Source organism: Cebus imitator, unplaced genomic scaffold (genome assembly GCF_001604975.1).
Source record: "Cebus imitator isolate Cc_AM_T3 unplaced genomic scaffold, Cebus_imitator-1.0 Scaffold577, whole genome shotgun sequence".
NCBI lineage: Eukaryota > Metazoa > Chordata > Mammalia > Primates > Cebidae > Cebus > Cebus imitator.
This window is the reverse complement of record NW_016107892.1, coordinates 597657-612247: the sequence shown is the minus strand read 5'-3', so window position 1 is coordinate 612247 and position 14591 is coordinate 597657. Positions and strand designations below refer to the sequence as shown.

Here is a 14591-nt window from a genome sequence, read left to right as displayed (position 1 = left end):
AAAAAAAAAAAAAAAAAAAAAAACACACACACACATACATAAAAATAAAATAAAACATTCTGTGGATGGAGACATAACTCCATGGGTTTGTGGCTGAGCAGGGCCTGCTCAGGGGATAGAAGATTGATCTGTAGAGGGAGCTTGGCTCTGAGGCAAGAATTCCTATAGAAAAATTAGCCAGGTGTGGTTGCCTGCACCTGTAGTCCCAGCTAGTCTGAATCTTAGGTGGGATCGCTTGAGCCTGGGGCGTCAAGGATGCAGTGAGCCAAGATTATGCCACTGCAGAGACAGGGAGAACTTGTCTCAAAAAATGCTGTCATAGTAAGAGCCCACAGGGCTCCTGGTGACCCCAGCTCTGCAGACCCTGGTCCTCGGGCACTCTGACAGTCTGAGCCAAAAGGCAGGTTCTGTGACATTGTTCTGATAAGCCTGATCCCCTGAGCTCATCCCTCACAGCTTGGGAGCCTGTGGGGGCTCAGTGCTGACACAGCTCCATCTTGACACGTGCAGCAACCAGATGGCCTGCAGACCCTGTGGAGTGACACTCCAGAGGCTTGGCCTGAGGTAGAAGGAATTAAAAGTAGTGGAAAAGTGATGACTGGAAGGACAGGGAGGACCCCTGCAGCCCTGCCCCTTTACCTCCTTTATCCCCTGAGGGTCTCTTTTGCTTGCTTTTTTTTTTAACTCTATAATCAGGAAACACTTTATTTCATAAAATAGATCAAGTCTTCCCTACAAGGCTTTCTTATCTTAGCTCAGTAAAAAGTCTTCCAGCAGTTGTAAAGAACCAAGCAAGGGACTCTGCTCTCATGGTATTTACAATTATTTTGGCTGGGCATGGTGGCTCACACCTGTAATCCCAGCACTTTGGGAGGGTGACGCGGGCGGATCATCTGAGGTCAGGAATTTGAGACCAGCCTGGCCAACATGGTGAAACCGTCTCTACTAAAAATGCAAAAAAATTAGCTGGGCGTGGTAGCGCATGCCTGTAATCCCAGCTACTCAGGAGGCTGAGGCAGGAGAATCGCTTGAACCCAGAAGGTGGAGGTTGCAGTGAGTGATCATTGCCCCACTGCACTCCAGCCTGGGTGAGAGAATGAGGATCCGTCTCAAAAAAACAAACAATTATTTTGAGCCAATGTTTATAAATTAGAATATTTAGTTTTAAAAATAGGATTCCTGGGTTTTCTTAAAAGAAAACCCAGATCCAACTTTGTGCAGTAACAACTGCTGGGGCCGAGGGGTGGCTGCCTTCTTCTTCCGGGGCAGGCCCCCCATGGCCGTGCTCCCTGCTCCCACTTGCTCCCTGAGTCCATGCTGCCTGCCTGGTCCAGTAGGCACTTCTGGCCTATGCTCATTTCCTTACAGGCACTGGAAAATACTAGCTCCTTTCATCAGGTCAGCACTCTCTTTGCCCTTCAGTAATCTGTGATCCTATAAATGGCTCTGGTCAAATGGGCATTACACTTTGTCAAGGCTCTGGGGGTCAGAAACCCAAGACGGGGCCCTGAGTGGCTCTAAAAGTGGGGGACAGACCCCCAGAGATGGGCAGTGACTCTTACCATCCACCACCTGTGGACATCCGGTGGAAGATCCATGTTCTCTCGGGTCCAGACAGGGGAAATGTTGCCGTCGAAGTGGCTGTCAAACCAGTCGGAGGCACCAGCGTCACCCATGCAGTGGCGACAGGCACAGCTCTTGCCCAAGAGACCCTCCTTGCTGAGGCGCTGCAGGCCAGCATAGCCAGGCACCAGCTTCACCCGGTGCGTCCCGCCCAGAGCCCCCGAGTCCAGGTAGGGCAGCGTGGCCATGCTGTGGTGTGAGTAGGTGAAGAGCAGGGACATGATGAACACGAGCAGGAAGGCCACAGAGAGGAACCACACCCGCAGGGAGCACTTCATGGTGCTGGCAGACACGCAGCAGTCACCGTGGCCACTCCTTTCCCAGCCCACTGAGGGGCCAGCCACGGCGTAGCCTGACTGTTGCGGCACCACATGCAAAGGGCATAGGGGCAGCTGCTGCAGCAGGGGACAGTGGCAGGGGTCCCTTGCCACGCCCTCCCTGAATGTGGGGAGAACGCACGTTTGCAGGAGTCGCTGTCCTGTCCCTGAGTCAGGCGGCCCCTGCTTAGAGCTTCATCGGGTCTCTCTGGCACTAGCTGGGCCACAGAGGCTCTGCCTCTCCTGCCACTCTGGCGAGGGGGAGGTCAGTCCATCGCAGCCCTTTAGTCCCTTGGGATTGCTGGCTGCCAGCTCTAGGGGTCCCCCTCTTTGGTGGCTTGAAATAATCCAGTCTGGAGCAGTCGGGGTCTTTGTGGCTCATGAGCAGACACTGAGGCGGCCCCTTGTCCCTGGCAGCAAGGAAGCCCTAGAACTCCAATCTCAACAGAGAGCACATGGGCTTCAGGGGACCTGGGTTCCATGCAAGCGTTGTCCCACCTTGGCTGATCCTCTTGGCCCAACACCTCTGCCAGAGGAGGGGAGCTAGACCCCAACCCTGAGAGGAGAAAAACAAGAAGTGCTGTGAGCGTCAGAAAACTCCACTATAGACTGAGATCCTTCTCGTCGTAGGTCCTGTCCATCTGAGGCGCTGGTCCCTTCTGGTGGCCACAGCCCGAGCTACAGTTGCGTAAGGGTCGCAAAGCTCCTACTGTGGCTGTGGAGTCCTCTGGCGCTGGGAACGGCTGCTGTTCAGCAGGGCACTGTGTCCAATATCTTCTGGGTCAGGCGAGTGTGTGCCGAGCTCCCTGCCAGGGCCCAGGCCTCCTTCCTGGTACCTCTGGCCCAGGTTCGGCAGCAACGCTGCCCATCCCCACTCCCCCAGGGCCAGCCTGTCCTGCTGTTAGCTCGTAGTAATCCCCTGGCAGGTTCCCCTTCACTTGTCAGGTGCCAGGCTGCCGCAACACGACCCTAGAATGGCAGAGAGTGGAAATAATGTGCGGATGAATAGCAGGGGCACCGGGCTCTGTCCCAGCTTGACCCCAAGTCCCAGAGGGGACAAAGCTAGCAGGAGAGGAGACGCCCACTTAATCAGATGGTGGACATGACCAAGGGGGCTCTGCTCTCTAACTGCACAGACAGCATCACTCTCTGGGACTCCAGGGCCTGGAGGACTAGATTAGCCCATAGTTTTCACTTCTTAGCCAGAAGGTAAACAAGGAATAGTGATTTTCCCTAAACCGCATCCTGGATGGATCAGGTTTAGAAAGTTCCTAGTCCAGCTATGTGCAGTTAATTTCAGGTGAAACGTCAGGAAAACGGCCCAGAGAAGATCCCAGGGGAGTATGGACACTGACTGCCCCCAACAGCGCTCTCTGGAGCCTGTCAGTGCCTGCAGAGGCCTCTCCCAGTAAGAAGGGAGGGCTGGCCAGTCTCTGTGACTGCCCCACTTCTCTTGGCTGTGGATTATCAATGAGGCACTGCTGGGTCCACTCAGTGAACCATGAACAGTCCTGCCAGCTCTGGTGCTGGGGAGAACCTGCCTGTGTCAGGAGGTGTGGTTGCTGGGCTTGATCCTGCCCCCAACAGCCCTCTGGGCAGTTGCCTACCTCCATCTGTATATTCTAACAAAGTGAATGCCAGGGTCCCTAGTAGCGCTGACAGCCTGAGGCCCCATGCTGCCCAAGCAGGCAAGAACAGGGAGAAGAAGCCACTTGTAAGGCAGTTGGGGTCTCAGCCATAAGGAAAGGAGCTCGGATCCATGCCAGGTGCAAGGGAGCCAGAGTGGGTCAGAGGAACGCTGAGAAGGGAGCCCCTGAGCGCTGGCTCCGTGCCATGGGAATCCTGCAAACCCGGCTGCCGCACCTCTCCCCAACCCCCCTCCAAATCCGCCTAGCCACACTGCTGACTTAGCCCCTGGGCCTCACAGAGCAGCCCTCCTCCCTGTCCTTGTTGAAGTCTCTAGCCCCCTTTTGGGATCTCCTGGCTGCTTCCAGCAGCTGCAGACAAGGTCTCTCAGGCTCTGTGCTCAAGAAACCAGCTGCCCCTCCATTTGTGGCCACGAAGCCAGCAGGGAATGGAACAAGCATATTACAAAAGGGACATTATTCTGGGTGGGAAAATGATGTTCACAAAAGTAGAGGAACTTATCTAAGGTCATGACCTTGTGAATGGAGGTGGCTTTGGGATGGGCCGGGGTACAGAAAGAAGGCTGTAGCCTCCACGAACCACCCAGGGCTCAGAGGTGAGAGGAAAGGAGACATGGAGTTGGCTTCTCAGGATCAAGAGTGAAGCCCCACCCACGGGCCTCACTAGCGCTCCTGGCTTTAATCCATGGAGACCCCAGCAGCACTGGTTCAAATGTGCTTCTTTGAATGTTCTGCTGTACCCATTTAGCCGATCCCACTCTAGGCATGGCCTTGGCTGAACTGTCTGTAGATGGGAAGCCAGGTCCTTGTCTCTTCCCATTCTCTCTTTGCCAATGCATGCCCAACATCTAAGGAAAGAACTTGAGTTCTTCCAGGGTCCTGCTCCCAGCTTCCCGTGACCTGAGGAGAGCCAGTCACCATGCAGGTGGCCCTGGAAGGTAGTGATTTTGCAGCTGATGGGAGCAAGACATCCTGGCTAGGCAGCCCCTCAGTGGCCACTGAAGCCAGGGGCTGCACAGAGCTGGCACAAGAGGCTTCCAAAGGAAGCAACTCCATCAGGGAAGTCATTAACTCCTGGGGATTCTAGATCAATGCAGGAGGCATCTGAGGTAACTGCACTGCCTGTGAGGAGAGGAAAATCCCTGGTTTTGACAACATGGCTGGAAAGAGCAGAGAAGTAGAGCATCTGGCAAAGGCTCCTGCTTTGGGAACCCCAGGTCCAGGCATTACTGTGAACTTAAGCTGCTCAGCTTGTTGTAGTGAGGGCAAATAGAGTGATGAGGAGGAGCTAAAAAAAAATCAGAGGTCTCCAGACATGCACTAAAAATCCCAGAAGTCACCTGGTGCTGACCCTCTCACAGTTCATTTCCACCTGTGCCCCTCAGCTGCTCCCGTTCATAACTACTCAAATCATTCACAACTCCATGCACACCTCCATATAAAAAGCTCACAGAAGGTGAGGTGCCATAGCTCATGCCTGTAATCCCAGCACTTTGGGAGGCCAAAGTGGGAGGATCACCTGAGGTCAGAAGTTTGAGATCAGCCTGACCAACATGGTGAAACCCCATCTTTACTAAAAATACAAAAAATCAGCTGGGTGTGGTGGTGGACACCTGTAATCCCAGCTACTCGGGAGCCTAAGGCAGAAGCATTACTTGAACCTGGGAGGCGGAGGTTGCAGTGAGCTGAGATCATGTCATTGCACTCAGCCTGGGCAACAAGAGCAAAACTCTGTCTCAAAACAAACAAACTCAGAGGGGGCTGGGCACAGTGGCTCACACCTGTAATCCTAGTACTTTGGGAGACTGAGGCGGGCAAATCACTTGAGGTCAGGAGTTTGAGACCAGCCTAGCCAACACGATGAAACCCCATCTCTACTAAAAATACAAAACTGAGCCAGGTGTGGTGGCATACACCTATACTCCCTGTTGCTCAGGAGGCCGAGGTAGGAGAACCCTGGAGGCGGAGGTTGCAGTGAGCTGAGATTACACCACTGCACTCCTGTCTGGGCAAGACAGCAAGACTCTGACTCAAAAAAAAAAAAAAAAAAAAATTAGCCTGGCATGGTGGTGTGTGCCTCTAGTCCCAATCACTTTGGAAGCTGAGGTAGGAATATCACCTGAGCCTGGAGAGGTTAAGGCTGCACTAAGCCGTGATCACACCATTGCACTCCAGTCTGGGCAACAGAGTGAGATCCTGTCTCTAAGTAAATAAATAGCATTCCCACCACCCCAGAAAGTTCTTTTTGCTCCCTGCCAGTCCATACGCAAGGCCCCGTCACTTTTCTGACTTCCGTCACCAAAGGTCAGATGTGCCTGCCCTTGAGCTTCACAGAATCAAGCATGACAGATGCACTTGGGGTGTGCCCTGGAGATCCCCTCTGTCTGCTGTGTGTCGGTTGCTTGTTCTTTTCCCACGTTCGCACATTTGAGTATTATGAAAAAAGCTGCATGAACTTCTTGTGCCAGTCTTTTCGTGGGCACATACTCCCACTTCTCTTGGAAATAAATACCTGGGAGTGGAACTGCTGGGTCACAAGGCAGGCGTGTGTTTAATTTACTAGAAATTATCAGCTTTTCAAAGTGGTTGGAGCATTATGCATTCCCACCTGTGAAATATGAGAGTTCCAGAGTTCCATTTGTTTCATCTCCTTGATATTTTCAATCTTTTTAATTTTAGGCATTCTGGTGGGTGTCTAGTAAACGCTACTGTTTTTACTACTAGGTACGTAGGAACCTGTGCACCAGGACCTGTACAGGAATGGTTATAACAGCGCTGTGTAATAGCTGAAAACTACAAACAATTCAAATGTCCATCACTATAGAATCGATAAATTGTGGTGCATTTGTGCCATACAGTAAAACGAATAAACTCCAGTTTTAGACATGAACAAGGATGAATATGGCCAAAAAACTATTATGTCGAGTTGAAAGAGTGGTCATGGATAAATGATCACAGCATGAATCCACAAAAAGCTAAAAAATATGCAAAGCTAAGCAAGACATTGTCTATGTCTCTCTAAAAGACAATAATAGAGCAAATCAAGGAAACAACACAAAATTCAGGGAATTCCTCTGGAAGGGGAAGAAAGGTAGATGAAATAAGGAGAGCTGGAGTACTGGGTACCTCATAATCCAGGTGGTGGGTACAGAAGTTTTTTTTCTTTTGGGACGGAGTCTTGCTCTGTCGCTCAGACTGGAGTGCAATGGTGTGATCTTGGCTCACTGCAGTCTCCTCCACCTCCCGGGTTCAAGCGATTCTCCTGTCTCAGCCTCCTGAGTAGCTGGGATTACAGGCGCATGCCACCATGCCCGGTTAATTTTTTTGTATTTTTAGTAGAGATGCATTTCACTATGTTGGCCAGGCTGGTTTTGAACTCCTGTCCTCAAGTGATCCACCCACCTTGGCCTCCGGAAATGCTGGGATTACAGGCATGAGCCACCATGCCCAGCCATGGAGTATTTTTTATGTTTACTCTTTATATTTTTTTGTTGTTGTTTTAATGTGTGCTGCAATTTACAATGTTTATTCTTTCTTTTTAAATTTATATATTTTCTTTATTTTTTTGCCAGAAGGTATTCTCATCTGAACAATATTTATTCTTTAAAGACCACACATAGATTATATACTACTTTGAGTCTGTGATGCATTTCATAGTAAAATCTAAAATTCTCTTAGGTTAAAACATGTTTTGTTTTATTTTTACTTACACAAATAAGTAAAATATAATAAATACATAAATTAAATTTATTTATTTGGGAGACCAGAAAGGAACTGCTGCAATATCCCAGGTGGTGGAGAAATGGCTGTTATGTACTCTGAAAGGTTTAACTAGTAAGGTAGCTGGAGGGTACAAGGTGGGGGCCCATGGGGAGGGGAAGCGGGTGGGAAGAGAAAGAGAGGAATCAGGGAAACACGGAGCCTGCGGCCTGAGCAACCTGGTGGATGGGGGTGCCATTCACTATACAGAAAAAAAACCAATGGGTTTGGGTGGGAAAAAATTAAAGTTTTGGTTAAACTTAATATATCTTTAGGCCGGGTGCTGGGCGCGGTGGCATGTGCCTGTAGTCCCAGCTACTCGGGAGGCTGAGGTGGGAGGATCGCTTGAGCCCAGGAGTTCTAGGCTGTAGTGCTCTATGCTGATCGGGTGTCCACACTAAGTTCGGCATCAATATGGTGACCTCCCAGGATCGGGGGTCCACCAGATTGCCCAAGGAGGGGTGAACCCGCCCAGGTCAGAAACGGAGCAGGTCAAAACTCCCGTGCTGATCAGTAGTGGAATTGTGCCTATGAATACCCACTGCACTCCAGCCTGGGCAACATAGGGAGACCTTGTCACTAAAAAAAAAACCAAAAAACATATCTTTTAGGCCGGGTGTGGTGGCTCATGCCTGTAATCCCAACATTTTGGGAGGCCAAGGAGAGAGGATCACTTGAGGTCAGGAGTTTGAGACCAGCCTGGACAATACAGTAAGACCTCATCTCTACAAAAATGTAAAAACATGAGCTGGGCATGGTGGCATATGCCGGTAGAACTAGCTACTCAGGGGGCTGAGATGGAAGGATCACTTTAGCCCACGAGTTCAAGGTTGCAGTGAGTTGTGATCATGCCAGGGCACTCCAGCATGGGTGACAGAATGAGACTCCGACTCAAGTCTTTTAGACATCCACATGCAAATGGAAAGAGGCAGTTGGACACACCTGTCTGAAGCTCATGGGTGAGGTCACAATTAGAGGGATGTATTTGAGAGTCATCAGAGTACAGTTAGTTCTTAAAAGTACAGGACCAGAACAAATCTAGGGAGGGCCTGCCACAGACAAGAGTAGATGCCTCAGGACAGAGCCTGGGGCACTCTGCTGTCCAAAACAGGGGCCTGGAAAGAAACCAGAAACGAAGCAGGGGGAGAAACAGCCCTGTATCTGGGAAGCCAAGAGAAGAAAGGTTCCAGAATGAATGAGGAATTAACAGTGCCAAGTGTTGTGAAAAAGTAAGGTGAGGACTGAGAATTGACCACTGGATGGAGAGCAATGGTGACCTTCATAATGACTGATCCAGGGGTATCTCGAGGCTGCAGTGGCCAACAAGTACAGGAAAAGATGCCCAACGTCATTAATCAACAGAGAAATGCAAATCAAAACCACAATCAGATGCCATTTCCTGCCCATCAGGGTGACTATAATCAAGACAGATAATAACCAGTGTTAGTGAGGATGTAGAGACATTAGAACCCTCAGACTTTGCTGGCGGGACTGTGAAATGATGCAGTCACTTTGGGAAACAGTCTGGCCGTTCCTCAAATGATTAAATGTCCAATCACCATAATATATGACTCAGAGATTCTACTTCTAGGTATATACCCAAGAGAAACAAAAACTTAGATCCACATAAAAACCTGTACCCATGGCCAGGCGCGATGGCTCACCCCGGTAATCCCAGCACTTTGGGAGGCCAAGATGGGCAGAACATGATGTCAAGAGATCAAGACCATCCTGGCCAACATGATGAAACCCCGTCTCTACTAAAAATAACAAAAATTACCTGGGCAGGGTGGCATGCGTCTGTAGTCCCAGCTACTCAGGAGGCCGAGGCAGGAGAATCACTTGAACCCAGGAGGCAGAGGCTGCAGTGAGCCGAGATAGTACCACCGCACTCCAGCCTGGCAGGAGTGAGAAATCCATCTCAAAAATAAATAAATAAATAACCTTGTACACAAACGATTTATATCGGCGTTATTCTTAAAAGTGCCAATGTCAGCAGGGAAATGCAAATCAAAACCACAATCAGATACCACTTCCTAATGGAACTCAAAGTTCCATCAACCAATACATGAATAAACAAAATGTGGTATATCCATACAAGGGAGTATTATTCAGACATAAAAAAGAAATGAAGTTCTGATACTTGCTACAGCATGGATGAACCTGAAAACCCCATGTTAAGTGAAAGGAGCCAGGCACAAAAGGTCCCATGCCAGATGATTTACGTAAAATGTGCAGAATAGGCAAATCCATAGAGACAGACAGTAGACTACTGGTTGCCAGGGGAGAATGGGGAATGACTGCCAGTGGGTTGGAGTTTCCTTCTGAGGGTGATGTTCTAAAATCGTTTGTGGTGAAAAGACTAAAAGCTACTGACTCGTATGCTTCAAATAGATGAACTGCATGTATGTGAATTATAGCTTAATAAAGGCGTTACTGGCCGGGCGCGGTGGCTCAAGCCTGTAATCCCAGCACTGTGGGAGGCCGAGGCGGGTGGATCACGAGGTCAAGAGATCGAGACCATCCTGGTCAACATGGTGAAACCCCGTCTCTACTAAAAATACAAAAAATTAGCTGGGCATGGTGGCGCGTGCCTGTAATCCCAGCTACTCAGGAGGCTGGGGCAGGAGAATTGCCTGAACCCGGGAGGCGGAGGTTGCGGTGAGCCGAGATCGCGCCATTGCACTCCAGCCTGGGTAACAAGAGCGAAACTCCGTCTCAAAAAAAAAAAAAAATAAATAAATAATAAATAAATAAATAAAAATAAAGGCTGGGGTGCAGTGGTTCATGCCTGTAATCCCAGCACTCTGGCAGGCCAAGGTGAGCAGATGACCTGTGGTCAGGAGTTCAAGACCAGCCTGGCCAACATGGTGAAACCACTTCTCTACTAAAAATAACAAAAATTAGCCAGGGATGGTGGTGGGGGCCTGTAGTCCCAACTACTCGGGAGGCTGTGGCAGGCGAATTGCTTGAACCGCGAGACGGAGGTTGCAGTGAGCCGAGATCATGCCATTGTACTCCAGCCTGGGTGACAGAGTGAGACTCTGTTTCAAAAAGAAAGGGGGGGTGCTGGGCACAGTGGCTCACACCTGTAATTCCAGCACTTTGGAAGGCCGAAGCAGGCAGATCACCTGAGGTCAGGGGTTTGAGACCATCCTGGCCAACATGGCAAAACCCCATCTCTACCAAAAATACGAAAATTAGTTGGGCGTGGTGGCATGCACCTGTAATCCCAGCTACCTGGGAGGCTGAAGCAGGAGAATGGCTTGAACCTGGGAGGTGGAGGTTGCAGTGAGCCAAGATTGAGCTCCAGCCTGGGTGACAGAGTCAGACTCTGTCTTGAAAAAAAAAAGAAAAGAAAATGGGATGGAAGAGAGTGGAATGTGGAATGGGGTTTGGCTGGGAGACGGTCCAGAATGTATGTATACTGATAGGAATGATTTACTAGAGAAGGAGAAATTTATGATGCAGGAAAAAGAGGTGAACAGAGGAACAAGAGCTGGGAGCAGCAAGAGAGGATGATGGGATTGAGTGTTGTCCTGGAAGGGCTACTTATGGGACAGGTGGCAAAGCAGAGCAAGTGGCACAGACAGTGAGGAGGGTCCCTTTATTATTGGGGTTGGAGATTTACAGAGAGACCAGATGTGAAATAGTCTTCTAAGAGAGAAAGGGAGTGACCAGGGAAATTTAGAAGGTAGCAAAGCAACACTATGGTCTATTTTTTTTTTTTAACAGTCTCACTCTGTTGCCCACGCTAGAGTTCAGTGGCGCGATCTCGCCCCACTGCAACCTCCACCTCCTGGGTTCAAGCAATTCTCCTGCCCCAGTCTCCCAAGTAGCTAGGACTACAGGGCCTCGCCATCACACCCAGCTAATTTTTGTATTTTCAGTAGAGACGGGGTTTCACCATGTTGGTCAGGCTGATCTTGAACTCCTGACCCCAAGTGATCCGCCTGCCTTGGCCTCCCAAAATCCTGGGACTACCAGTGTAAGCCACTGTGCCCAGCCAACACTATGGTCTTCTAAGAGGCGTGGTCACAAATACAGCAAATTGGAGGAGACCATTTATCAATAAATGTCCCCTGAATGGTCCATGTCAGGGCAGCAAGGGCCCTGAAGCCCTCGCCTTCCACCATCAGGAGATGCAACCTTGAGCTACTTCCACCTCCCAGTACAAGGAACCTCCAAGGAGACATTCACCAGCTCACAGGTAAACGGAAAAAAACCCAAAAGCAATGGACTGAGGAGGAGAGTGCCCCAAAAGGAGAACAGCTGGGGCTTTTTTGGAGGCTGTAGCAGCTTTACAGCCATTCTCGGTCAGATCCCAGGAGACAGCCATCGTCGCATTAACCTAATGGAGCACAGAATAGCACCGCTTCAGACCAGCACAGCTGAACACAACCTTTCTGGCAGGCAGAGAAAAGAAACATCAAAATAAGGACCTGAGGCTGGGGGGAATGGGTGCTGCTTGCCTCTGGGAGGGAGGAGAGAGGGACAGAAGACTAGCCCAACACTCAGACAAAGCCGCCTCTCTCCACCCACTTCCACGCAGCCTGAGGACATGTCTCAAAGTTCATTCTAAAGGCATCAAGCCACAGCCTACTGCTCCAATGGCCTGATGCTTTATGAACCTGAGTGTTTTCAGAGACAGCCTCTCATTTAGTATGCGCAGGAGTCCCAGGACCAGCTGAACAAGGTCAGCCAGGCGGAAGTGAAGATGCTTTAATACCATGCCAGGTCTGATGACTTCAAGCCTAGAGCTCCTTCCACAGACCCCACTGCCTTCCCAAAGCACTCTTCTGGGATACAACCATCAAAAGATTCCCTGTGCCCCAAATCCCTGCCAGCCTAGTAACCCAGAACACTCCCTGTCTCCTGGGGGAGGCAGCACTTGAACCTGGAAGAAGAAGCTGGCGGGGTTGGGGGATGGCCAGTTATCTTGAAGAGACCGAAAGCCCTTCCCCCCCTGACAACTCAAATGCAGCGAGGCCTGTCCTTGACCTGACTGAGAATGGGCTGCTTCACCACCCAAGCTTGGTTAACTGAAGTTACCCACATTGCAACACCCTGGCATCAGCCTCTGGCATGGACCCCTCAGCACTATCCTAGGGACTCAAGGCCTTTCCACTCCCCAGCACCAACCCCTCGGGCAGCCCCTGCCTTCCTGCAGAACATCAGCCTTATGTCCAGCTGAAATCTCAGCCCTGGTACCTCCAATGCTGCCCAGAGTTCGTAGCCAGAAACCCAAAAGGCAAGAGCTAACATACTTCTTCAAACCAAGAGTGTCACTTTGGCTTTCAATGAAGTCCTAGAGAAACAAACTGTCAGCCTTCACTGCATGAGGATCGAGGTTGCACCCTAACAGCCTCTTCCTGTAGGAGATAGCTCAAAGAAACAAAATAAATAATAATAATAAAGAAAAGGCAAAAAAATAAAGAACAGCCTTAGAGGGGGAAGCTGGGCCCTAAGGCACAGGGAGGGGGCGTGGCAGAGGAGCTGGGATGAAGGGTCTCTTCAGATCCACCAGTTGCTCTGCCCTTCACCTGGTCCCTCAGGAGGGAGCCCCACTATGTTTTGAAGCAGGGTAGGCAGGGGGAAATTCAGTGTCTTCTTGTATCTATCTATATTAAGGTATGAAGTAACGTCTAGAAAGACAATTCTCAGGCCAGGCGCGGTGGCCTATAATCACAGCACTTTGGGAGGCCGAGGCGGGTGGATCACAAGGTCAAGAGATCAAGACCATCCAAGTCAACATGGTGAAACCCTGTCCCTACTAAAAATACAAAAAATTAGCGGGGTATGGTGGCACGTGCCTGTAATCCCAGCTACTTGGGAGGCTGAAGTAGGAGAGTTGCTTGAACCCAGGAGGCAGAGGTTGCGGTGATCACGCCACTGCACTCCAGCCTGGCTAACAAGAGCAAAACTCTGTCTCAAAAAAAAAAAAAAGAAAGAAAGAAAGACAATTCTCGACCGGCTCTGGTGGCTCACACTTACAATCCCAGCACTTTGGGAGACTGAGGCCAGAGGATCACTTGAGTCCAGGGGTTGGAGCCTGGGCAATATACTGAGACCTTATCCTATTTTATGAAAAAGTTTAAACCACCTGTGTGGGGAAGACGAGGTCTCTCCACACTCTAGACAGCTTTATTCCCTGCTTTTTTGAGACAGGATCTTGCTCGCTCTGCTGCCCAGACTGGAATGCTGTGGCACGATCACAGCTGAGTGCAGCCTTGATCTCCTGCGCTCAAATGATCCTCCTACCTCAGGCCTCCGAGTAGCTAGGACCATAGGCACATGCCACCAGATCTGGCTAATTTTTTTTTGTAAAGACAGGGTCTTGCTATGTTGCCCAGGCTGGACTTGCACTGTGACTCTTGTCTCAGCCTCCCAAGTAGCTGGGACTACAGGGGTGCACCACTGTGCCCAGTCCAGACTACTTCTTTTGTTGCTTTTTTGTTGTAGATATGATGTCTTGGTATTTTGCTCAGGCTGGTCTCAAACGCCTGTTCTCAAGTGATCGTCTCAACTTGGCTTCCCGAAGAGCTGGGGCTACAGGCATGAGCCACATTGCTCAGCCCTCAGACTTCTTTGCTTTTTATTTCATCTGATACTCTGATGTTGTTGCTATTTTCAAACAGACTGAGTTTAATCCATTTCACTTTGGACTTATGTTACTATCTTAGTGTTTTGTCTACTCTTTTTTCTCTTCCTGACTCCAGCCTCCCTCACCACATGTCCCCCGCTCCTGGTTTGGAAATTATATTCCTCTTCTTTTAGTGATTAATCTTATATTGTTAGCATATGTACATTTTGACGAAGTCTTGTTTTTCAGTAATGCCATTCTCTTCTTTTTTTGAGATGAAGTTTCGCTCTTGTTGCCCAGGCTGCAGTGCAATGGCGTGATCTCTGCTCACCGCAACCTCCACTTTCCAGGTACAAGCGATTCTCCTGTTTCGGCCTCCCGAGTAGCTGGGATTACAGGCATGCACCACTACACCTGGCTAATTTTGTATTTTTAGTAGAGATGGGGTGTCTCCATGTTGGTCAGGCTAGTCTCGAACTCCCAACCTCAGGTGATCTCCTGCCTTGGCCTCCCTTAGTACAGGGATTACAGGCATGAGCCACCGCACCCAGACAGCAATGCCATTCTCTTTTTTTTTTTTGAGACAGAGTTTCGCTCTTGTTACCCAGGCTGGAGTGCAATGGCACAATCTCGGCTCACCGCAACCTCCGCCTCCTGGGTTCA

The 14591-nt window shown here is 49.9% G+C and overlaps 1 protein-coding gene across 4 annotated transcripts in view; it reads right to left on the bottom strand.

Moving 5' to 3' along the window:
• ST3GAL2 (ST3 beta-galactoside alpha-2,3-sialyltransferase 2) overlaps nucleotides 1-14591 on the bottom strand; it is a 58061-nt gene that overhangs the window by 16944 nt on the left and 26526 nt on the right. For 2 of the 4 annotated variants that reach the window (XM_017516243.2, XM_017516246.2), the window contains exon 2: nucleotides 1563-2909. In XM_017516243.2, coding sequence (XP_017371732.1) covers nucleotides 1563-1901 — 339 coding nt within the window. In that variant the 5' untranslated portion in view covers nucleotides 1902-2909. Of the gene's footprint in view, nucleotides 1-1562; nucleotides 2910-6712; nucleotides 6835-9125; nucleotides 9180-14591 lie in introns of those variants that run through there. The other 2 variants (XM_017516245.2, XM_017516244.2) reach the window with 2 other exon arrangements.